This window comes from Sus scrofa, chromosome 8 (assembly GCF_000003025.6).
Source record: "Sus scrofa isolate TJ Tabasco breed Duroc chromosome 8, Sscrofa11.1, whole genome shotgun sequence".
In the NCBI taxonomy this organism is placed as follows: Eukaryota; Metazoa; Chordata; class Mammalia; order Artiodactyla; family Suidae; genus Sus; species Sus scrofa.
The window spans coordinates 44,708,417-44,733,681 of record NC_010450.4 but is presented as its reverse complement, the minus strand read 5'-3'; the positions used below and the strand labels follow the sequence as shown (position 1 = coordinate 44,733,681).

The following is a 25,265-nucleotide window of genomic DNA, read 5'->3' as shown; positions in this document are numbered from 1 at the left end:
CCTTTAAGCAATCGATAAAAAAATAATAATATTTTTTAAATAGATATTACTGTACACATTCATGTTTTAAAAAGAAAAAGGAGTATAGTAAAACGAATATAATGAGCAAAACATTATAAGATACATTAATAATTTACCAAAGTTACTAGTTCTAAAACCAGAAAAACACTCAAGAAGTTGAATTTCTCCAAAAATGTCTGCTAGTTCCAAATTTGCTTTTTATAACTGTATGACTTTCTATTATTTTATATATTATAATACCTATTCTAGTAACAAAAGGATGACTTATTCTTTGTAACATAGTGGGTAAAAATCTGAGCGTTAGAATTGTTTCTGATTTCATATGCCCCATGTCAACTACAAAACTCTAGCCAAGCACTCACTGGAATTGAGAGGCTTACGCAAATAACAAACATGCTCTTTTTTATTCAATAAGGATGCATTTTTTTTTTCAGTGAGACAACATACCTTGAAACAACAAACTAGGTGTTCCCACTGTGTTGCAATGGCTTGTCTCTGTTGCCAGTTTATCTCTGTTGTCAATTTGATCCTCAGCCCCTTGAAGTGGTTTAAGAATCTGGGGGTGCAGCCAAAAAAGGGAAAAAAACAAAACAAAACAAATTAAAAGAGCTCTAAATATTTTATACAAGGTTTTTATACATTTTTATACATGTTATACTTGTATTCAAACTCCATTCTAAAACTTTTGATCTAGAAAATCAGCATATTTTCCAAATCAAGTTGGACCAAAACAGTATTATGAATGATTAGTTGTAACAAAAACACATTTTAAAAATTGTAGAACACCCCAGATTGTGATGTTTTTTCTTTTTTGTTTTTATCGTCACATCTGTGGCATATGGAAGTTCCTGGGCCAGGGGTCCAATAGGAACTGTAGCTGCAGGCCTACACCACACACAGCAGCACAAGATCCAAACCACATTTGTGACCTATGCTGCAGCTTGCCGCAATGTCAGATCCTTAACCCACTGAGCAAAGCCAAGGATGGAACCCACATCCTCACAGACACTATGTTAGGTTCTTAACCCACTGAGCCACAGTAGGAACTTCACGTGATATTTCTGATTAAAAAAAATTACGGAAAAATTTGAGGATTTATGTTTTGATTCAGTCTAGTGACAACTGCTCAATCGTTCCATGAAGCGGAATCCAGGAAATTAATCACCTCCGTAAAACATTTTTCTTAAATGACTTATTGAAAAGAGTCACAATCACGGAAGCCTTTCAGCCAAAGCACCAGCTGCCCAGTCAGGCCTCCACATCCCAGCTTCCCTGGGTCTTATTGTGGGTGAATTGCTATTTCCATCCTGGGAAACCCTGCTACGACCACACTTTATTTCACTGTAAAGTCTGGGGTCTGGATCTGGGCTGAGGGGGGCAGCTCCGTTCAAAGCTCTGGCAGGAGGCATCACAGGAACACAATTTAGACACTGGTTCATCTTTGCCTGGACCATGACTCTGTATCCCCACCCCCACTTATTCCCCAGCCCTCAGCTACAGAGGGTGAGTTGAGATCATCTCTCCTCTCTACCCATTGCCCAATCGAAGTCTCCAAGGCCTTCCTGGTTAGTAATCACACAGGAATCCAAATCCTTTCTGAAAGCATTTCCTGAAAGTTAAATTCCTGACGATGATCACACTACTGTTATGAACAATGGCAGAAGACAGGTAGCAGTCCGAGGACCCAAGAGATTTCAGAGACTCAGCTGGTCACAGAGAAATCCAAACTTCAAATCGGATCTTTAATCACTTTCGCCATGCTGCTGCCATCTGTGTTCTCATACCACACGTATGATTTATTGAAACTTTCTTAGAGCTTGAGATTAAAATTTCAGTTGTGGGGAGTTCCCATCCTGGCTCAATGATTAACGAACCCGACTATTATCCATAAGAACACAGGTTCGATCCTTGGTCTTGCTCAGTGGGTTAAAGATCTGGCATTGCTGTGAACTGTGGTGTAAGTCACAGACACAGCTCAGATGCTGCATTGCTGTGGCTGTGGTATAGGCCGGTAGCTACAGCTCCAATTCAACCCCTAGTGTGGGAACCTCCATATGCAGCGGGTGTGGCCCTAAAAAGACAAAAGACAAAAAAAAGTTTCAGTTGTATTTAAAATAATCTGATAAATTATGTTCTAATAAATAACAATAATCAATTTTTAATTGACTCTAAGCAAGATGTATGAGTTTGATACAGATTTCAGATACATTCACCTGTTCAATTAATAAGTCATTGTATCATAGTTTTTTAAAACAGAAATATTAGGCACCTCTTCTCATATCTGCTTTTGAGGTTGCTGTGTTTATACTGACAGGTAGCTAGCTGTAAACTGTGTAACCTAGTATGTTGTTTCCCAGTGAAAACTGTTTTAATTTACTCCTTAAAAGGCATATTAGAGAGAAAATGATGTAATATTGATAATTTCTTTTTTTCTTAGGTATTGCAGATTCTGTGTCAGCTGTATTTGTGTGATGTGTTGGATGGAGCAAGAGACAGCTGCAAAACTGAAGATTTATAATGAGATGTAATACTTCATTCTTGGCATTTTGTACCTTTAGTCTTTGGCAAAGTGTTCTAGGGCCTGGTAGTGTTTAAACTAAGTTGTAGAATACACTCTTCTTTTTTTTTTTTTGAAGATCTTTTTTTATTATTATTATAGTTGATTTACAGTGTTCTGGCAATTTCTGCAGAACAACCAAGTGACCCAGTCAAATATATGTATATATATACCTACACACAAACACACACATTCTTTTTCTCACATCATCCTGTATCATTTTCCATCATAAGTGACTAGATATAGTTCCCTGTGATATATAGCAGAACCTCATTGCTTATCCACTCCAAATGCAATAGTTTGCATCTACTAACTCCAAACTCCAAGTCCATCCCACACCCTCCCTCTTGGCAAACTGTTCTTATAGAGAGATAGACAACCGAAATCAGTGGGAAGAACACCAGTTCCAGGGCCTGGGAGGAAGTCTGTGGAACTGTTTCCTAATAGGAGGAAGATCAGATCAGGACAAGTTTTAGGTCTCTTTCACTCTGAAGGGGTTATTATCTGGTTTTGTTTTATTATTGTTTTTATTTGCTATTTGTTTATTTTAATGACATATGTCCAGTAGGATGAAACAAATGATAAGAATTTATTTTCCTCTATGGGACATAATCACCTACTGGAACTGCCCCTCTGTACAAGATTAGCCAATCTAAAACCATGTGTGCCTCTCACAACTGTGTTCTCAGCCCTCTGAGATGGATTTATTAAGAATTTTGAAATGACAATTGCTTTAGCCCTCAAAATGGTGCTTACCCCTTGACCTGTGTAGATGCTGTATAGAAAGAATCCAAAAGACAAAGTCAGTTTTTAAGGCAAACAGTTAGCCTGACTGAAATTAAATGACTAATATGGCAACTATGTGATAAGAAAATCTCAATTAGCCTTGCCTGAAACACAAATTGTTGTTTGGAAATTTTCACTGCTAATAGGATTTCTATAGTACATTTTATTTCCTCCTTTATTCTCCTTGTGTTGAGGATCGCTATGTCTTCCCACATCTTCTCACTCTTTCTCTTACTGCTTTTTTTTTTTTTTTTTTTTTTTTTTTACTATGCTCATAGCATGTGGAAGTTCCCAGGCCAGGGATCGAACCTTGGCCACGCAGCAACCAGAGCCTCTGCAGTGACAATGCCAGAGCCTTACCCATGGAGCCATATGAGAACTCCTTTCTCTTACTCTTGACTCTAAACTTCTAAGTATTCCTGGAGGTCTGGATTCTCTGGCTAAAGAAGTCTCATTGTTTCCTTTCAATTTCTATTTTATAACTATTTATTGGGCTCCACTAGTCTCTAACCCTTTATTGACACCAGGACCTCACCTGTCTATTCCTCTGTCACTTGGAGGCACCACCCCTTTTAAAGTTCAGTCTCATTAATCTGGGGTGTCAGCTGAAAGGTTTTCCCAGTTTTCTGCTTATTTTTCCCAGACTCCTTTCCTACTTTTGTGTGGGGCATCCCTTTGCCTTTCCCCTGGGTCTTACTTCCTGAAGCCCATCTTCTCTCTTGCTCCATCACTATGTGTGGTTGTAAGAACCTCAGAACATAAAAGCTGGCCTTCTGGTTGAAAATAAGTACAACTGTACTATAAGAGTTAACATAAGAAAATTATATCCAATGCTATATATAGAAATATTTCTTCTCTAAAATCCATGGTTGCTTTCCAAGGTAGACTATCTTCACAAAAGCAAAACTGTAAAGGTAGCAACAACTACTCAAAAAAACTGAGGTTATCCCCTTTTTCTCTCTCATTATTGGCCTTATTTATCAATCTCCTTATTAGAAAAAGAAAATCAAGAACAAAATGTATTTTGTTTTCTTACACCAACCATAAGCAATTTCAAAAGAACACATGTTGACTCAGTTTAATGTTCCAGAACACCACATTTCTATTTTATTTGGTTGGCATTCTAAAGATCCAATTATGTCAAAAAGGAACTATGTCATTGTTTTTCTAGTTTGTGTTCATTTTTTTCATTTCTGTACAATATAAATGCTTTTCTGATACTCTTTTACAAGTGACAAATTTATTTTAATTACAAAATGGTTAATACTTCCCAGCTCTTCTGGATTCTGATAACATTTATAATAAAACAACCTCTATTTGACGTTGGGTAAAAGAAGGCTCTGTCCCTAAGTGAATGACCTGTATTTTGTAAACACAGTGTTAATATGCTTTACATTCACACAAAAGTTTTCTCAGCTCCAAATTCATATATTTAATTTTGGTTTTTCCCCATAGACACCTTTACCTCAATGTGTCCAAATCATCTTCTTCCCCTCCTCAAAAAAAATAAATAAATAATAAAAAAAGAGTTCCTGTTGTGGCTCAGCACGTTAGGGACCCAACATCATGTCTAGGAGGGTGCAGGTTTGATCACTGGCTTCATTCATTGGGTTAAGGATCCAGCATTGCCACAAGCTGTTGCATAGGTTGCAGATGTGGCTCAGATCTGGTGTTGCTGAGGCTTTGGCATAGGCCTGAAGCTGCAGCTCCAATTTGACTCCTAGCCTGGGAATTTCCTTATGCTGCAAGTGCGGCCATAAAAACAAACAAAACAAAACAAAACAAAATCAGCCCACCAACAAATAACAGCAAAAACACCTGCGCTCCCTAGGGTATCTATTTTGATTAACGGCACCAAAATTATGTAATTAATCAAAATTGAAAGAAATATTAGATATTATATTATAAACTATACCTTAGCAACTCATCTCTTAATTTCTCTCCATTTTTACTATCTTTTCCTAAATGCATGTTCTCTAGTATCTCTTACCTCCACTTTTCCATAGTCAACCCACCAAACCCCATGTCCCTTAATCTGAGGGTTCTCAAATACAGTCCCCATACCAGAAGCCACCTGAGGACTTTGAAACTCTTCACTCAATAGGCCCTCCAGCTAGCTGTTCCTGGTGGATGTTGCAATAATCCATCTTTTTCTGTCTGCTGGATTTACCTTTCTAAATATACACCATTACCATGTTTTTCCTCTGCTTTAGACCATTCAGGGGCTCCCAGTACCTACAAGATAAATCTCAATTCTTTTAAATGAGCTTTCACAAAGAAGCGCCTGTCTACCTTCTCAGCCTCAGCAACTACTGTTCTATGTAGGCATACGCTTTGCTACAGGCATAACAATCTGCTTGAAGTTCACTCAGTGAGGCTGAGAGGAAAGCAATGAAATATTCACATAATAATTAGGAGCCATAATGAAAATAACCAGGATGATCCTGGATGTGATTTCACAGGGCTCTTAAGGTGAATACTCAATTAGGGAGACTTACAGTGATTTCATGATTCATTTAAGAATTATTTAAAGTGGATCATCAGCACTAGAAGCAAGTTTAAATGAAGGCAAAAGTACTCATTGGGATTATAAATGGTTTTGACATTTACACTAAGATTTACTGACATCATTTGAAAAAAAAAAAAGAAACTCTTAGAACTATATAGCTTAGTTACACCAAAAAAAAAAAAAGGGCATAGATTAAAAGCAGCTAAATCAGATCATTTAGTCTATTAAAAAGAATAAGCCTTGACAAGCAGCACTTATTTTGAGATTCCAAGGCATCTTGGTAACAGAACATCCATTAACACATTTCTTCATTGCTTCATGAGAAAAAGCAAAGATTATGAGGCAAGTATTTCATCATCATCATGTAGATAGAAAACCAGAGCTTAAGCTGGTTGTTTGTACCAAAGTAGATAATTAATAAATGGATTTGCTCTCAAGTTTGCTGACTTATTTCGAAGCAAAAGTCATTGGCCAGCATGGTACGTGTCTCCATATTTTTCAGTTTAACCATCATCAGGTACTATATATGTGCATGTTTACACATACACACACACACAAGCCATGGATGTGAAGGGAATTATATGTAGTTTAGAGACAATCTAGACAATATGATCCTTTAAAAAAAAACACCACCACTTGTGTTGAGACCAAAGAATAGTTCAATTCCATCAAGAACTTGCTGCTTGCCATAGACCCTAGGTTACTCTAGGTTTCTGTACATTCCAGACGTCTTTGATAATATTTTTTATTCCCCCCTCGTAACAGAAATTTAACCAAATATTGCCAGACCAAGCAAGAAAAAAAAAGACTGGGGCTCATGTCTGATCTGAACTCTTGGTCTAACAGTTTTTGTTCCCAGTGAACTAGGTCATGGCTGAGTCTGTTTCTCCCCTTTCTTCTGGAAAGACTCCTCCTCTCTGCCTCCAATTTGCTCTGCACAAGGGTGGGCTCTGTCTCCTAGACCACCAGCATGGTAGCTTGGAAGAGCACCTTTGCCCCCTGAGAGTCCAGAGGGGCTGGAAACAGCAACCCAGGCTGAGGACGGAGCTGGTGTACAAGGGGGAAGAACAAAGCCAGCACCTATAGAAAAGAAGAGGTGAGGAGTGCCCATTGCAGTGCAGCAGAAATAAATCTGACTAGTAACCATGAGGTTGTGGGTTCAATCTCTGGCCTTTGCTCAGTGGGTTAAGGATCTGGCATTGCCATGAGCTGTGGTATAGTTGCAGACGTGGCTCTGATCCTGTGTTGCTATGGCTGTGGCATAGGCTGGTGGCTACAGCTCCTATTGGACCCCTAGCCTGGGAACCTCCATATGCTGCAGATGATGTGGCCCCTAAAAAAAAGAAGAAGAAGAAGAAGAAGAGGTGAGACAGAGGTCCTCAAAGGGTTCTGGGAATGAAGCAATGGAGTTCTCTAAAAAACAAGATCTGTCTCTGTGGCCTCAGGTATCTCCAAGCTTCTCTTATGTCTTGGAGCTAGTGAAGTAATCACCCAATTAATCCCGTCTGGGTAAGTTTACCATAGACTTCAGGCATTGGTCATCAAAAGTTCTAAAAACCAGGGAGTTCCTGTCATGACTCAGCAAAAATGAACCAGCCTAGAATCTATGAGGATGTGGGTTTGGTTCCTGGCCTCACTCAGTAGGTTAAGGATTCCATGTTGCTGTGAGCTTCAGTGTAGGTGGCAGACAGGGCTCAGATCTGGCATTGCTGTGGCTGTGGCATAGGTCAGCAGCTGCAACTCCAACTTGACCCCTAGCCTGGGAACTTCCATATGCCATGGGCGTGGCCCAAAAAAGACAAAAAAAATTTAAAAAAATAGTTTTAAAGATACAAGTGGAATTTCCAAACAGTGTACGTCGGAAGACTAATTTTTATTACTGAAAAACATTTTTGATTGAATAAGTCTTTGTACACAATGATACATTTTATTGCTTACAATATTTGAAATAGCTGAAATTTACAAGCTTATAAAGTTTGAGACAATGAGATAGTTATTATGTTAAATGGTTATATTCAGACAGGTCCCAGGAACATTAAGTTTTTAATAGGAAAACACCATATGATAATGGTACGATTTAACTGAACTAGTCTCTTATCTTAATGTTTAATCTGATGTCATCACAAACATGAAATAAAAAAATTATTTCTGAGATTGAATCAGTGCCACAGTGCTTAACTATGTATATACATATATTATAGTAGGACTCTGTATATTCAGGAAAATTCATAGCAAATTAAAAAAAAAGGAACTGCAGACAGAGAAATTAATGTTCTTTATAGATATTTGCAGATGATTTTAATCTGATTCATCACTGCTGAAGTATGAGCTGTCACAGTACTCAGCCGTGTAAAGGAACTTATGAATAATTGGGTTCATCTTCGGTATCCAGTGTCGGGGAACCAGATATGTTGAGAGGTTAAATAAGTCTACAAATACCTTGTACCTGTCACTGAGAAAACACATATATACAGATGTTTTAGACATATTGACATGAAATATTGTCAAATTTCTCAATAATATTTTTCCATAAATAATTAATATTCATATGACATGAGTGGCTCAAAAGTGTTATGAAATAAGAGCCACAATTCTTGCAGTTTGCCTGACATAAAAATATATATTCCAGGGAGTTCCCGTCGTGGCTCAGTGGTTAACAAATCCGACTAGGAACCATAAGGTTGCGGGTTCGATGCCTGGCCTTGCTGAGTGGGTTGAGGATCCAGGGTTGCCATGAACTATAGTGTAGGTTGCAGACGCAGCTCAGATCCCTATCCCGCGTTGCTTTGCCTCTGGCGTAGGCCAGTGGCTACAGCTCCAATTAGACCCCTAGCCTGGAAACCCCCATATGCTGTGGGAGCAGCCCAAGAAATGGCAAAAAAAAGAAGAAAAGAAAAAAAAATATATATATATATATTCCATAATTGATTTATTCTTCTTTATATAATTCGTTACACATGCATATATTTATTCAATTAAGGATATTGTTTATTTCCACAAACTTGCCTAATTTGCATTTAAAACAACTTTATTGTGGTATACTTATTATATAAAGAACTGCAGAGGAGTTTCCACTGTGGTGCAATGGGATCAGCGGCATATCTGGAGCTCTAGGACACAGGTTCAATCCCTGGCCCGGCACAGTGGGTTAAAGATCTGGCATTGCCATAGCTGCAGCGTAGGTCACAACTATGGCTCAGATTTGATCCCTGGCCCAAGAAGTCCATATGCCACAGGGTGGCCAAAAAGGGAAAAGAAATAAAAGAGAACTACACTTAGAGTACAGACTGTACAGTTTGAGTCTGGACATATGCAAACACCTGTATACTATCATATTCAAAGTAACAGACATATCCAATAATTCCCAAAGTTTCCTTGTTTTCCCCCCATCTTTTTTGTGGAAAGATGCTCAATATAATTACTTATCAGATAAATGCAAATTAAAAATAAAATAATATTTTAATAATTATTATATATGTTACATGTTGTATAAATCAAATAGTATTAAAGATTGCTTCATTTTTATTCCATATCCAGGTTTCATGTCCATAAACAACATTCTCTGTTTCAGTGATCTAGACCAGGCTGGTCCAGATTAAAACCTAGAGTTTTATTATTGTCATGTTACCTTCATGAAGATAAGGGTATGTTCTTGTTTCTGACTTTTAAAGGATGGTATGAAAAATAATAAATTGAAAGCGTACAGAGTTCCCAGTTGTTCATTGGAAAATATTTCCCACCTGTAAAGTAGCTGCCTAATAAATGACATGAATGCATTAAAAAATTGAAACACCATCTTAGACTTATAATAAATGTCTATAAGAGAGTTTTTCACATTAAAAATTGCTTTTTCAGGAGTTCCTGTCGTAGCGCAGTGGAAATGAATCCAACTGGTATCCATGAGGATGCAGATTCAATCCCTGGCCTTGCTCAGTGAGTTAAGGATCCAGTGTTGCTGTGGCTGTGGCATAGGCTGGCAGCTATAGCTCTAATTCAACCCCTAGCCTGGGAACTTTCATGTCTCGGGTGCAACCTTAAAGAGCAACAGAATAAAATGTAAAATAAAACAAAATTGCTTTTGGGTTTGTTAGTTAATGATTTTAATTTTCATTTTTATAGCAGAAGAATATTTGCCTTTGAAGTCAAATTGAGTTCAAATTTTGCTGTTACATGCAACTCAGGTGACCTTGGCCAAGTTGTCTAAACCACAGTGTTTTGGTTTCTACCTCTGTTAGATTAAAAACTATAACCCCTTCCTCTGACTAGGCCTTTGTGAAGATTTACTGAGATAATGACACCCTAAGAATACTGTTCATTATTCCCACAATGCAGATGTGTGTGCTCCTTTTACACAGGCAGTTAAAGATCTGGTATTGCCATAGCTGCAGCGTAGGTCACGACTGCAGCTATGGCAATGTCAGATTAATGTTTAATCTGATGTCATCACAAACATGAAGTAAGAAAATTATTTCTGAGATTGAATCAATGCCATAGTGCTTAACTACATATATACATATATTATAGTAGGAGTCTGTATATTCAGGAAAATTCATAGCAAATTAAAAAAAAAGGAACTGCAGACAGAGAAATCAATGTTCTTTATAGGACATTATTCCTGGGCAAAGAGAAAATGTGTAATGGTGGTGAAAATTCAAACCAATAAATTTTATGAATCACTCAGTCTAGCATTTATTCCCAGGGGAAATGTATAAAAATGATGAAAATGGAACTTGTGCGTTTTATAATTTAGTCAATCTAACAGTAAGGGTAGGGATGAAAATAGTGAATTATAAAGAATTTTGGAGACTAAACATGAACATCTTTATTCTTGAACTGGCCCTCTCTTCCCAAGGGACCTTGTAAGTTTCTCGGTTTTCAGCTGTGCCTGTCTAACTATAAATTTATCTTTCTATAATATTGTGAATCCTAAATAAAGTAAGAACACAAATGTCCTAGAAATCTCTCTAGCCTGTTTTAAGTGCTTGGTAAATGTTGACCTCTTGCCTTGTAAATAATATGAAAAAGGTACCTTATGGAATACATGAAAGTAGTTTTTATACTATAAAATAAGGAGTCACATCAGCAAACAAGAAAGGGTTTTCAGCTGTGTCATTCCTCTGGCCAAGAGGAGGTTCATGGAATTCATGATAACTCTTTTTATCCAGCCCAAACCTGAGCCAGGACTTGAAACATTTCTCCTTGGATTCGCTCCTTCCTGTACTCCCAGGTCATGCAGCCATTGGTACCATACTCCCTTTTAATCATAGGATTCCAATGATGAATTTCCAGAGGTAAGGATTTTTACTATGACCTCTGAAGCTTCCAATGGGACTACCTCAGTCTAACTATTAAAGAGTGGTGCCAGCAGTCCAGGTAGGAGCGAGTATAAATGCCTTTTCTTAGATAATGCACGTCTACAGGGGGAAACAAGAGCTGGTGACTTCCACAAAGATTACAAGATGAATTTCCCCACCATACCTCACTGTTGAGCGCAGATACTGGTAACCTGAAGACCCACCGGTGCCAGCCTTGCTGCCCAGCATCCTGTGCACCATGCACACATGATTATCTAGGCAAACACACAGATTAGCTCCGTGGATATTTTCTGCCATTAGTTCCACGCTATGCTAAAAATAAGGTGCTGGTAATGATTATTGCTTCTGAGAAAAGGCTCACCCCTTGTCGCTTAGCAAATGGAAGGTTCAGTGTGAGCAGATGAGACTTGTGGGGAGGTTGCCTGGCACCCTGCCTGGTCCAGGCTACATACATTTAACTCTATCCATCTTACATTTAGCCTTTGGAAGCCATGGGGGGAGGTATGGCCCACTGTGCCTTTCACGAGCCCTCCTTACTATTGCATTTATGGGTCCTTTCCTCTATTAAAAAAAAAAAGAACTATTGAAATTATATTTTAAAACTGTATTGAGGAGTTTCCTTGTGGCTCAGTAGGGTTAAGGATATGCTGTTATCACTGCTGTGGCTCTGGTTATTGCTGTGGTGCAGGTTTAATACCTGGCCTAGGAACCAACTTCCACATGTTGTGGGTGTGGCCAAAACAACCACCCAAAGCCAAAAAACTGTATCGAAAGAAAGATAAATACATTTCTATTATATATTAAAACATTTTCCTTGACCTCAAGTTTATTTTCTTCTGATTATCAAACATAACATTTTCCTGGGCCCTCAAAATTACCATGAGCCCTGATCTCTGTGCCCACTGCGTGCATTGGATAAGTCAGCCCTGAGAGAAATTGCTGGGCTGGCTTTTTACAAAGTAGCCATCCACATGCAAAAGAGTGGAGGCGAGAGGGGGACAGGGGGCCCGGTGGGGGGAAGGGGAGTCTGGTCAGGTAGGGAAGGAAAGACTCACATCTCCACTTGGTCATGAATGTGTCTATGTCCATGAGGAAAGTCAGCAGCTGGAAAGGAACCTGGAACCTGGGCTCTTCCCTGGGGAAGAGACGATGATAATAATAATAATAGTAATGTAATGATAATAATAATGATAAACAACCTGTTCAGACAAACCCAGTGTGTCAGGAAGAGCATATCTTCCTTAATCTCTTGGGCCTGAAACCAATGTTCCCTTTGCCTCTTGGAACCTGTGGAAGCTCGGATCACTTCTTTGGGCTTACTTTCCTCATCTCTTACTTTCCAGCTTGCAGCATGTGTTTAGAGAGTCTAGAATATTCCTTGAGAAACATGGAATAACCAGCCTGAGTCACATCCGACATCCATTCTCATAAAAGGCAGGCATGGACATAACCTCAGATTTCCCAATTAATAACAGTCAGAAACTCATTCATAATTAATTATTTTTGAAGTTACCTCCTAGATCTAAATGGCTTTTTAAAACTATGACTGCAATTTATTAGATTTATACTATACTATTTATAATATATACTTCATATCTACTTTATATGAAGTATATAGGTATATACATATATATAGGTACTCAAATATATTTTTATATATCTAGTTCTCAATTTTAACTTCCGCTTCTCTTTCTTTGATTTGTTTTTACCTGTAAAAATATATCATCAAGGCCCCCTGAAGTGCTCTGTATGAGAGCCGTCTCTCTCCTGCAAGACAGGTAGCAAGTTTCAATTTAATAACTAATTTAAGACATTCATATTAATTTGGTATCATCACCTTAAGTAATCAAGTGTTAGGAGCTTTTAGAAAATAATGTTAATGTTAATTTAAATATTTTATCCCTTAGCTTAAATTTGGAAAACTATCAAGATGTTATTTTACTACTAGATTATATATATATAAACAGCCATAAAAAAGAACAAAATAATGCCATTTGCAGCAACATGGATGGAACTAGAGACTCTCATACTGAGTGAAGTATCAGAAAGAGAAAGACAAATACCAAATGATATCACTTATATCTGGAATCTAATATACGGCACAAATGAACCTTTCCACAGAAAATGAACTTTTCCACAGAGAATAGACTTGTGGTTGCCAGGGGGAGGGGGAGGGGAAGGGAGTGGGGTGGATTGGGAGCTTGGGGGCTAATAGATGCAAACTATTGCCTTTGGAATGGATTAGTAATGAGATCCTGCTGTGCAGCACTGGGAACTGTCTGGTCACTTATGATGGAGCATGATAATGTGAGAAAATAGAATGTATACATGTACATGTAACTGAGTCACTGTGCTGTTCAGTAGGAAAAAAAATGTATTGGGGAAATAACAATTAAAAAAAGAAAAAAGAAAATAGAGCATATATATATACTTTATATACATATACTTTAGTTTCTCAAAACATTTAAATGTCATGTTAGAGCTTGGGGTTAGTAGATGAAGACTATTACATTTAGAATGGATAAGCAATGAGGTCCTATTGCATCCAATCTCTTGGGATAGAACATGATGGCAGATAATATGAGAAAATGTGTGTATATATATATTGACTGGGTCACTTTGCTGTACAGTAGAAATTGGCACAACACTGTAAATCAACTATAGTTTTTAAAAAAGAAAAAATAAGTAAAATCTGATATAGAAAATAATTCTATGATAAATGAAAAATTCCTTGTTACTCTGAATGGAAATATCAATATCTATTTTATTTCCCCTAAGTGAGGTTTGATATTTTGCTTTCACAGTCTTACATTCCAAAGGAAGGATCATTGGAACAGAGGTGCCTACCTTTACTAAGGAGATGTTCATGGCGTTTCTCATCAAATAAGGACAGTAACACCTTTTTCTGTTTCTGAAACTCAGCCATCTGTTCCTCTTTTTCCTCTGACTCTTCCTTAGCCTTTGGAGAAAATACTGAATTAATATTCCCAAGAGAGAATATGTTCTTATTTTAGAAGACACTGATGTCAGTAATAGACTAGCCAGGGGCAACAAGGGTGTACCTAGGATATTTACTCTACCATCTAATATTATATCTTGGAAACTGCCTTGTGAGATGGAGTCTTCCTCATACTCACTGGTCCTATCCTTCTGTTTAAATTTAAATGATTTGTTAACTCAAGTATTCATTTCATAAACATCATGAGAAATGGACTCAGATGGGCAAAACTTGACATAACTTCAAATGGTCAATAATGATCTAATTTTCTTTTTACAGCTGCACCTGTAGCATATGGAAATTCCTGGGCCAGGGGTCAAATCAAAACTGCAGCTGCAGGCTTATGCCACAGCCACAGCAACACCAGATCTAAGCCACATCTGTGACCTATGCTGCTCATTGCGGCAATGCCGGATACTTAACCCACTGAGCAAGGCCAGGGATTGAACCTGCATCCTCACAGAGACAATGGTGGGCCCTTAATCCACTAAGATGCAATGGAACTCCTACAACAGTTATTTAATATAAGAAGGAAAGTAATTCCACTTAAGAAAAGTTAAGAATTCCTAGTCAGAGAAATTATTAATTCTATTGAAATTCCATATTCAGTATATAGTATTCTGTAAATACTACACTATTACCCTATAGTGCTATACTATATATATACATATATATACTATTACTATATTCTTTAATACTATGCTATTTTTCACTGTTACATGTTTATCCATTTGATCTCTATTGAGTCATTCAAGAAAATTCTTATTGCCCAGCCTACTACACATAATCTGCTTTCAACTCAATTACTTGCACTGGGGCAAAAATAAGTTACCCCAATTATTTCCAACTTATCAGAACAACTACATTGTGTGGTAAGAATGTGTGTGCATACTATGGCCAATTAATTATTCATTTACTCATTACATGTCAGGCTAATGGGACAGAGATAAAATTGTGAGCAAAAAAATGAGTTCTCTGATCTCTATCTGGTGGGATTAAAACAATGCAAACAAATTGCAACCATGGATGGTGGTGTAAAGGAGCAGTAGAATGTGGTGATAACTTATAGCAGCAGAGTGATCAGGAAAGACTCTCCTGGAGAAGGTTTCCTTGAGCCAAGACCTGAAGAACAGGAAAGAGTTATTTGGGGAAGAAATATATGATCTGAAATTTAAGGAGGTATCTAAACTAGAGATAAGCAGTTGATAATTTCTGGTGTATAAGCAGATGTTGAAGCAGTGGGTATAGGTGAGTTCACCTACTGAAAGAGGACAGAGAGATAAGACAGACAAAGGATCTGAGTCCATGTGTTGTGAATCCCCATCACATATCAGTTTGAGAGAGACAAATGAGCCCATAAAGGAAATAGAGAAATAGAAGTCAGAAAAATAGATGAAGACAGAAAACTGAGGAAAACCATAGAGGAAAAATGTTCAGGAAAGTCTAAGTAGTTATTAGTATCAAGGAGAGTAGGAAGTGAAGTGGAGATTAAAAATGGCCATTGGAGATTAAAAATGGCCATTGGATTTATTTATGAGGCCATTTGTAAACAATAGGGCAAGAAGGCAGACTGTATTGGATAGAGAGATAGAAGGAAAGTAATTATTTTAACTGCTATTCTAAATACTTTACAAATATTAATCTAATTTAATATTCATAATAATCCTATAAAGTCCGCCAAGGAGGAGAGTGAAACAAAGAGGGATTAAGCAGCAGAAGGTGTTCAATGTCACATGGTCATTAGGACGTGAAGGTGGGACTTGAAGCCATGAATGTGATCTCAAAGTCCCTGCTTTAAACATTACATGATACGGCCTCTCAAGACAGAATTGAATCAGCTCTTTCAAGAAATTTAGTCATGAAGAAAGGATGAGCAGCCCATAACTTGGAGGAAGTGAGGAATCAACAGAACTTTTTTTAGGTAAGAGGAATTTGACATTGCCTGAGGGCCAACAGGAAATACCCAGCAAATGCATGAGTGAAGAGAAGTTATATGATTCAATACATTTGGTTGGCTGGTCCTTTGTGACTAAAGTAGTCATAACATGAAGTTTTCACAAAATTAAAAAGGCCTATTAATCTCATGTATTCAAAAAAGACAAATCTTGTCTATAATAAACTCCTTAATTTAATTTTATTGTGCATAAATAAAATTATATAAATCATGTAATATATTCCAAGCAGATGCACTTGCAAAAGAATATAAGGAAAATGAAGCATTAAGTGAAAATTGTTGAAATAAAATTCCTAGTGCTTCTGTAGTAAATCTGTGCTTACTTATGGCATCATAAATACCTGAAGCCTTATGAATTCTTCTTCCAGGCCTTTGACAATGTTTTTTTCAAGCTTCCCCCAGAAGTTAAATCCATGTGGCTCTAAACCTGGAGTTCTTTCCAGCCATGCCTTAAGTAAATAGTTTTTAAGTGAATACATTTTAACATTTAAAATATGTGAAATACTTTGTAACTAATATTCTTGAACCTGAAATAGGAAATTGTCATGGTTTTGAGTAATATACATAAAAAGTTTGTGTGTGTGTGTAAATAATTTCTCTTTCCCTTCAATTTTTCACTTGTAAAATAGCAATTTTTATTCTCCTAATCTTGAAGGCAATCATACTAATAATATTTACTCTTTACTGATAAATATATTATTACAGAAATCCCAATTTGTTCTATAAATCTCTGAACAAACATATCTATACATCGTTTTAATGAAGTCTTCTGGCTTAGTCTCACAAGAGTTTATGTCTTAAGAGCTGAAGGAATCATAACATGTATGAGATATGACTGCTTCTAAATGTAGGGACATTGTATACTTAGCAAATTTAAAATGAAATAAATACTCAGTTATTTAAGATTCCAGAAGATTTTTAATCTAGAAATAAAACTGAATTTATTTATCTCTGTAGGTTCTCATTTAGCCTATTTTGGTTTTGAGATTAGCTTTGTGATTCCTTCTATCCCTTATTATGGCATGCTATCTTTATACATGGCATTACCATAATATATTAACCTAAACCTACATTTACATTACCCAAGGGATTAGTGAGCAGAGTGTAATTCACTAAAAGAGAGATTTAATCTGCAAAGGAAAAGACTTTGTCAAGGAAATCAAGACTCCACAATTCTTATTTAATAGTTTACTCATGCAAAAGCAAATTAATAATTCCTTAAAACCATTAATAGGCCCATAGAGAATTGATATGAAGAAGGTAAATTCTGAAGAATAGAAGCTTAGTGATTTGGTTTAATTAAGGAAAATGAACAACTTGTGGGACTTTTCAATTATGGATTATTTTAAAGAAATGAAGCTCATTAGATAAATAACTATACAGGTTTAAAATTAATTAAATGTTGCTTAGCTGGGATGTTTAAAAGGATTATTTTAATAAAATAAGGACATTATTAAATATTAACATGTCATTGATTACATAAATATATCTGAACCTCTCAAGAGAATTCTCAATATTTCAGGCAGTTGAATTTATGACTTTAAGGATTTTTAGATTCATTCTTGTCTTATCCACAATGACTGCAACCCAGTTTTGATATGAGTTTTAAAATTCTCATCAAGCAGAAGCTAAATTAACAATATGTACCGAGTTAAGCCCTTAGCAAAGGCATTTGAGCACGAACCTCCACCAGCTGTAGCAGTGTCCTCTCTTGCTCTGACTTGAGTAGAAGTTCATTGTCTTTTCCTTTGAAGGTATCTCGGTAATGTCTCCTGTTGTAAGGGACTCTCAAGCTCTGAAGAACACCTATCTTGTTTTCTAATAATCGGAACTGCAAACTCTGGAAGCCTGATGCCGGGGACAAGTACTCTCTTTGAGAACAGGTACAGGGGGGGACCAGAAGAGAAGGGAAGAGACAACTGACATTGTAAATCTCTGTAAGCATTTCTTCTGTTGGGAAAGATTGTCAGTTTTACTCTCCTAGGTGTCACCAGGTACAGACATACAACAGCCTAGAGCTGGACCCATGATTTGATCTTCACTGAAATAAGGAAAAGGAGCTATGTAACCATCATTGTTGCTGTTGGTCAGTGTTTGTATAGTTTGTAAAAGGTTATATATGTGTGTGTATCTATATAATATGTGCTCATTTACATGTGTATACATATATGTATATACACACATACACATATATGCATGTGTGTATACTAAACTTTTTCTTTAGATTGAGACAGGTGAACACTGAGTATTTTTTATTCAGTGGTGCTAAAAGATTCTTTACAAATCCCATTCAGTTTCTCCTAAAAGTTCAATTCATTAATCTCATTACCTAGTAGTATTATGAGCAGCAGGTAAATCCTGCAAGTAGAACAAACGAGATGTTGCCTAGCACAAAACAAGGCATGGCAAAGTGTGATCACTCACCCCACACAACTGTTACATCCTTATAAATTCTTGTCATCTAACCAGCACCCAGATTTCAATTGGTTACATATATTACAAAAGAATTCCACTACTTTTCATTTGATTGTCAAACATGTAGAAGATACTGCCTGTTCCACATTAAATGCATCTGATGTTCCTAAGAAAATTTCTTCTCGATTTTTGGTATGAAAAAAGCTTATCTATATCCAAATGCATCTGTCTGTCTGTCTCTATCTATTTATAGATCTGCTTGGAAATGTATAGTTATAGTTTAGTCTATAACCTATACTGACTCTTTTGCTGATATGCTTCTTTATATGTTGCTCTTGTTTCTTTTTTATTTTTTGTTTTGAATTATTTACATTTAGTTTTGTTTGTGAGTTGTCTAAAATCTTTCTTGGATAAAAGCAAGGCACCCACAATGAATTGCAATTAATGGATCATGTTAACGATTGTATGTAAAAGTAAAGGATGAAATATTTTCCACAACTGCTCAAATGCATATGATGAACTCTCCCAAGTGCTCATACTGACAAAGTATCAGTAGAACAGGCTTCACCTGTCCCACAACACACCTTCTCTTTGGCCCATCGGAAGGGAAGGGTAACCCCCTGCATGGCAACAAAGCCATGGGTGCACACCTGAAGTCGTTGAAATCTAAGGCTGTCATGGTCTCCAGAACAGAAAACTGCTGGACCAACAGTTTGAGGATCACCACCACTCGGTGCATTCGAGTTACAACCTTCAGCATATTCCTTTCATCCCTGACCTGCGTGGTTAAGAAAGGAACACTGAGTAATCCTCAATTCTGGCAGATCCAAAATACAGTATAAAGAATAATGCGTTGCTATTCATATTATCTCTATTTTAAAGAAGAACATTGGAACAAAGTGTGCCTTAAGTACATGCTGAACTAATAGCAACTCTGAATTGTATGCAAGGAATGTCTGAAACATCATTTTTTTTCTTTAAAAGTAGAAAACTATATGGAAGCAAGTTTTAAATAAATTCTGGAACAACGCCCACTGATTTCAAAACAAATTTCTCCCTCAGTTTTGCTTTAAGGATTAAAGGTCAAGGGAACATGGGGACTTGCGGGTGAGGTTAAGCAAACCCTGGGTAAATCTGCTTTTCCCCAGAGCTTCCATTGATATCAATGGGGATTGTGTTCACAGATACAAGACAGCCACTTTTGGGGGACGGATGTTCTCTCTCCCCCAACACCTCTTGGAGCAGGGTCTCTGAGCTGGAAAACCCAAGACTGTGTCCCATGGCCTCCAAGGACTGAGGCAGTGAGTGGGAAAGGAAATAGGTGGGAGGAAGGATCAGGCCAGGGAGCATCACTCAAAGCTCTGCTCTGCCCTTTCCTAACTCTTGATCCTCCTTGTCCTTTTTGGGCTCATTCTCTTCCTCATCTCTCATCTCTCTCTCTCTCTTTTTTCTACTTCCTGTTTCACTTTCCTCATCATTGTTCCTATCTTCCCATAGCAAATTTCCATTAGAAATACTATTCTGGTACCTAATGATTAAAGAATCTATGTTTGCTGTCTGGGCAATCTACTATCATTCATAAGAAATTTTTTAAGGAAAAAATATTGAGTTCTAAACAAGGGGATTGCAACTGAAATTTGAAAGGAAACTAAAAGTAATGGGAGGTTAATAAAGATACTGGGAATGTGTGACTAAACTCTCCATTAAAAACCTTTTTTTCTTCATCAATTAATAATCCCACCATTTGGTATTAAACTTTTCCCATTAATATTATTTTTCTATTGTACAACACAGGGAACTATGTACAATCTCTTGGGTTGGAACATGACAGAAGATATTATGAAAAAAACATACATATATATATATGACTGGGTCACTTTGCTGTACATGGAAATTGAAAAAAAATTGTAAATCAATGGTACTTTAATAAAAAATATTTTTTACATTGTCCAAAAAAGTATGAAAACAATATTGTGACATAACAACTCACATGGCCATTCTGAAAAATTTCTCGAACAGAATCTAATTCCCAGAGAATTTGCTTAAACCATAGTTCATAAGCTGCAAGGGAAAAAAAAAATCATTGTCAGTTGGAAAGTTATGGGAGAATTTCAACCATAATTATATAAAAAACATGGTTAATACATTGAAAGAGAAATAAAAATGTAACTTAAAAATCAATACATGTCAATATGGCCCTATTTATGCCACAAACAAATGTCAGTGATAAAGTTATAATAATCTCCTTTCACTGAATGTTTTACTCTTCCAGGCATGTTATCTTCATGCTTGATTATCACATTGATTTCTCTCAACAAAATGCTGTTTATGTCTTTTAGGATATAGCACCTAATATAATTCTAACTTCCCATAAGGAAATTGGAGGTGTATGGAGAAGCAGAAGTGATACTCAACTTCATCTATAAAATAAGACATTAATATTCATTAACCTATTGCCTATGACAAAGTTTTTGTTTCTAGGGACTTAGAATATTATGGGAAGGACAAGCTTATGAACAGTCTGAATCTTTGCATTAGAGGATCATGGAAAAATCAATAATCTTTGTGCTTACTAGTGCATTCTATTTGGGCTATCATATGGCCATACTTCTATGTAATTAGGGGAATCAAATCAAATTATACCTTTAAATTACATTTAAGAAGACTTTCATACAACTAATTTTCATATTCAGACAAGTCAGATATTTCTTGATCAGGTTAGATATCAATTTTTTAGGTTCAGCATAGCTAGTGCCATGACCCAGTGACTACACTTTCTGATGGAAAGAGGAAAGGAAAGTCTCCCTATTAGATAGAATTATTAACAGGTAGGTATTAGGTAGCTCCCTATTAGGATATTACCAATTATTATGTGTTTCTTACATGCTACACCTTAAGCTAAGTGCTTAATACACATTATTTCATCTTCACAAGAACACTGTGAATGAGAAGACACAATAATTCTTTCCATTTTATAGATGAGGAAATGAAGAGAATTACTGGTCAAGAAACCTGACAAAGGTTACACTATCTGTAACTGTAGAGATGGTAATCTAAACAAATTTCCGATTCCAAATTGTGCTACCCTACTATGATTCTTCCCCTCTTAATTTTATCTTGCTATGAGCCACCAATAAAAATGTAAACAGGAATCATACCTAGTCATTTGTGATGGAACATGATAGAGGATAATGTGAGAAAAAGAATGTGTGTATATATATGAATAAATAACTGGGTCACTTTGCTATATAGCAGAAATATCAACTAAAATAAAAAATAATAAAAATCTAAAAAAGTAAACATAAATAAACACATTAAGCCAATTAGTTTCCATTTTTAGTTATTTTTTTAACTCAAAGAAGTTGATCATTTTAGCCAGTGAAGAAAACAGTCATTTGAGGAAAAGACACAAAGAATTGGTAGGGAAAGAAAATATCTAGAAAAGAAGCACTGACTAGCATGAGTCATTTGGCCTCATTAGCCAGGGTGTAATATTATGACAGCAACAATCCTGGAGTAAATCTTAATGTTTTGGGGTCACAGACCCCATAACACACATACTCTCAAAATTTTGTACATGATTTCAAAGAGTTCAGGGACTTCCTAAACTTTCAAAGTTTCTGACCCCTCCATTAAAAACCACAATCCAGAGATTAAAAGTCTGGAGAGAGTAAACACTCATTTCAGACCCAATTTACATTCCTGTTTAGTACCAGATTTCAACAGAATGTGTAAATTTACAGTAAATGTGAGTGAACTACTTTCTGAAAATAAGAACTTTTATTAAAGTGCCAAATTGAAAAATATCAACATCTCAGCTTGCAAATTCCAGTTTTTTTTTCCCCTTGGGGCTGCACCTTGGCATATGAAAGTTCCCAGGCTAGGGGTAGAATTGAAGCTGCAGCTGCTGGCCTACACCACAGCCATAGCCACAGAAACACAGGATCCGAGCCTAGTCTGCAACCCATGCAGCAGCTCGAGAAACCGCCAGATCCTTTAACCCATCGAATGAGATCAGGGATTGAACCCACATCCCCATAGGTACTAATTGAATCCTTTTTTTCTTTTTTGTTTTCTTTTTTTTTTTTTTAGGGCACCACCCTCAGCATGTGGAAGTTCTGAGGCTAGGGGTCAAATAGGAGCTACAGCTACTGGCCTATACCACAGCCACAGAAAAGAGGGATCCCAGGCATGTCTGACCTACATCACAACTCACGGCAATGCTGGATCCTTAACCCACTGAGTGAGGCCAGGAATTGAACCTGAGTCCTCATGGATACTAGTCTGGTTTGTTACCACTGAGCCACAATGGCACTCCACTAATTAGATTCTTAACCCACTGAGCCCCAGCAGGAGCTCCTCAACTTACAAATTATTTGTAAATTCCAAGAGAAAGTAAGTCCCCTTGGATTTAGGACAAAGCTAAAATCCTACCTGCTCCAAAGAACAGTGAAGCAGCAGAAAGAAGACTTACAAATCCCAGAAGGAGGATTTATCTGACAGCAAAGCATTTTCAAGCCTTCTAACAAAGGTGATTCCTTTCCCCTTTCCCCATCTTACACTTAAGAGCCTTGTAGCCTTCCTCATTACTGATCGGAAAATACCTGTGGAATAGTTACTATGTAACCTTTTGTCCAACTTACCTTGATGAGTTATAATGAAAAGATGTTCATCATGGATTTTATTTCCTTTTATTTCACTTTGAAGTTCCTGTGCATTCAAAACTTTTTCCAACTTAAAACAAACAAAAATTACTAATTTGGTAGAAACTTCCAATTATAAAATGAATAAGTTAGGTAAATCTAATGGACATCATAGTGATTATAGTTAATTACAATGTATTATATACTTGAAAGTAGATGAGAATTAATCTTAAAAGTTCTCACCACTTACAAAAAAGAAATGGTGATTATGTGACATGATGCAGGTGTTAGTTAATGCTATGGTGCTAATAATTTTGCCATATATAAGTGTATCAAATCAACACCCATGCACTTAAACTTATGAAATGTTATATGTCAATTATATTCCCATAAAGCTAAAAAGTTACAAAAAGAAAGACTGATTTTAAAATTGCAAAACTTTATTTTTACCAATTTTAATGAGAAGACCATACTGAAAAAAATCCCCCAAATCCCAAATTCTCAGGAACCAATCTACTTTCTTATAAACAAGTACTGTCTCCTCATAAAGAGTGGGTTGAATTTATGATTTTTATTTTTTTCAGAAGAAATTATGTTTAGTAAGATTCTATCATGACAAATTCTGTTACACTCATGGAGAAATCATATCCTGTCTATAACTTAACGTGAGTATAATAAAAGTTTGATAACTTGTTTAGCCTGCTGTGTATTTACTAGTCTCTTCGAAGAAGATCTTAACATTGCTTATCAGTTCATTCTTAGAAACCCATCAGAGAGGTCATCAAGGGCTCTAATCATTTCATGTCTTAAAAATAATCTCCAAATACTTCTTTGTAATATCCTTCTTTCATCTACTAACTATTTCAAGAAAACATGTGCCTTCAACATTTCTACTTTATGATAAAGAATTTAAAAGAGAATTTTTTTTTTCTGGATACATTTGCAATGATCTAGGCTGGGATTTAGAAACCATGTCTTCTATATACATGTTGTGCAATGACTGCCAGATATCTCTACTTTATCTTATCTTATATATTCCGCTGCCCGAATTCTGCATTTTCTGCTTTTCTTGTATTTCTGCCAGGCAGGTGGATCTTCACATAGGAGTTTCTTGAATTTTTCTAACAAAACTTAAAGAAGCATAAATTTATATGAAAAGAGATATCTTTAGGTCCAGAAAACTGTTTAGTGACTGAGGAGAACAAACAAACCAATTCCACCCACCCCCCTCACCACCCCCCAACATGAAAATATCACTTAGCTGAATTTAGCAGCTAATGATCAAAACTAAGCCTTGTAAGGACTCTGCCACTTACTTGCAGGTAATTTCCATAGATAAGTCCTCCTTTACTGGCTCTATTCACACTGGTTTGTGATTTGTCTTCTTCACTGCCTTCAACAGAGAGTTTTTCAAAAGCATATCTGCAGATGAAAGAAGTGAGGAGGAAAATAAGAGATCTTGAGAAAGTACAGTACCCAATAATAGGAGTAACGAACATGCTCTTAAGGATGGTTTTTCCAAGTAGATTATTAAGCAAGGGAATAAGGGTGAATAAGTCAATTTCAACATTATTGAAATTCAGAAATTAGTGTTCATACTTGATTGACATTCCTAAAAGCTTAACCATAATTAGCAAAGAGGTAAATACTCACTCAAAGCTGTTTCCTAAAAATGGGCACCCACTCATGGTGAAAACGTTCTGTCAGAAGAGCCCTGAGCCTTGAAATCATTGGCCTCACTAGATGTTCTGCAGCTGCCTTTTATGAACCCTGCTCACCCGGCCCAGCCAATCAGCCTCTCTGTGTGTCTCAGTGAGCCTCCCATTTCAGTTGGTACTGAAGCTGAACTTCAGTAAACTTTAGAATGGACTCATGTTTGGGACAGTCTGTTTGCTAAAAACATGAGCATTCTGCCAAACTGAATATTTGACTTGCGAGTTCTGCTTTTATATCCAAAGAAACAAACGTTAAATAATCAATAGAGACAAAGTTAAAGAAAATTCACAATTCTATTTCAAGACTACATTGGGCATAGTGTTAGAATATATAAGAGGATGAGCCTGTTAA

General features: G+C 36.6%; 2 protein-coding genes across 2 annotated transcripts in view; one reads left to right on the top strand and one right to left on the bottom strand.

The window, feature by feature from the left end:
- CTSO (cathepsin O) overlaps window positions 1-6,056 on the top strand; it is a 37,738-nt gene extending 31,682 nt beyond the window's left edge. The window contains exon 9 of the mRNA XM_021100531.1: window positions 2,459-6,056. Within this exon, the coding sequence (XP_020956190.1) occupies window positions 2,459-2,493 (35 nt within the window). The 3' untranslated portion in view covers window positions 2,494-6,056. The remainder of the gene's footprint in view (window positions 1-2,458) is intronic.
- On the bottom strand, window positions 7,728-24,960 carry TDO2 (tryptophan 2,3-dioxygenase). The gene is made up of 12 exons (XM_003128997.6): window positions 24,852-24,960; window positions 24,515-24,620; window positions 23,199-23,289; window positions 20,546-20,616; window positions 19,206-19,333; window positions 17,825-18,011; window positions 16,482-16,589; window positions 14,036-14,147; window positions 12,898-12,955; window positions 12,244-12,323; window positions 11,352-11,442; window positions 7,728-8,325 (listed from the first exon to the last, which is right to left on the bottom strand). Exons 1-12 carry the CDS (start codon window positions 24,884-24,886, stop codon window positions 8,172-8,174), a joined length of 1,221 nt encoding a protein of 406 aa, XP_003129045.3. The 5' UTR covers window positions 24,887-24,960; the 3' UTR covers window positions 7,728-8,171.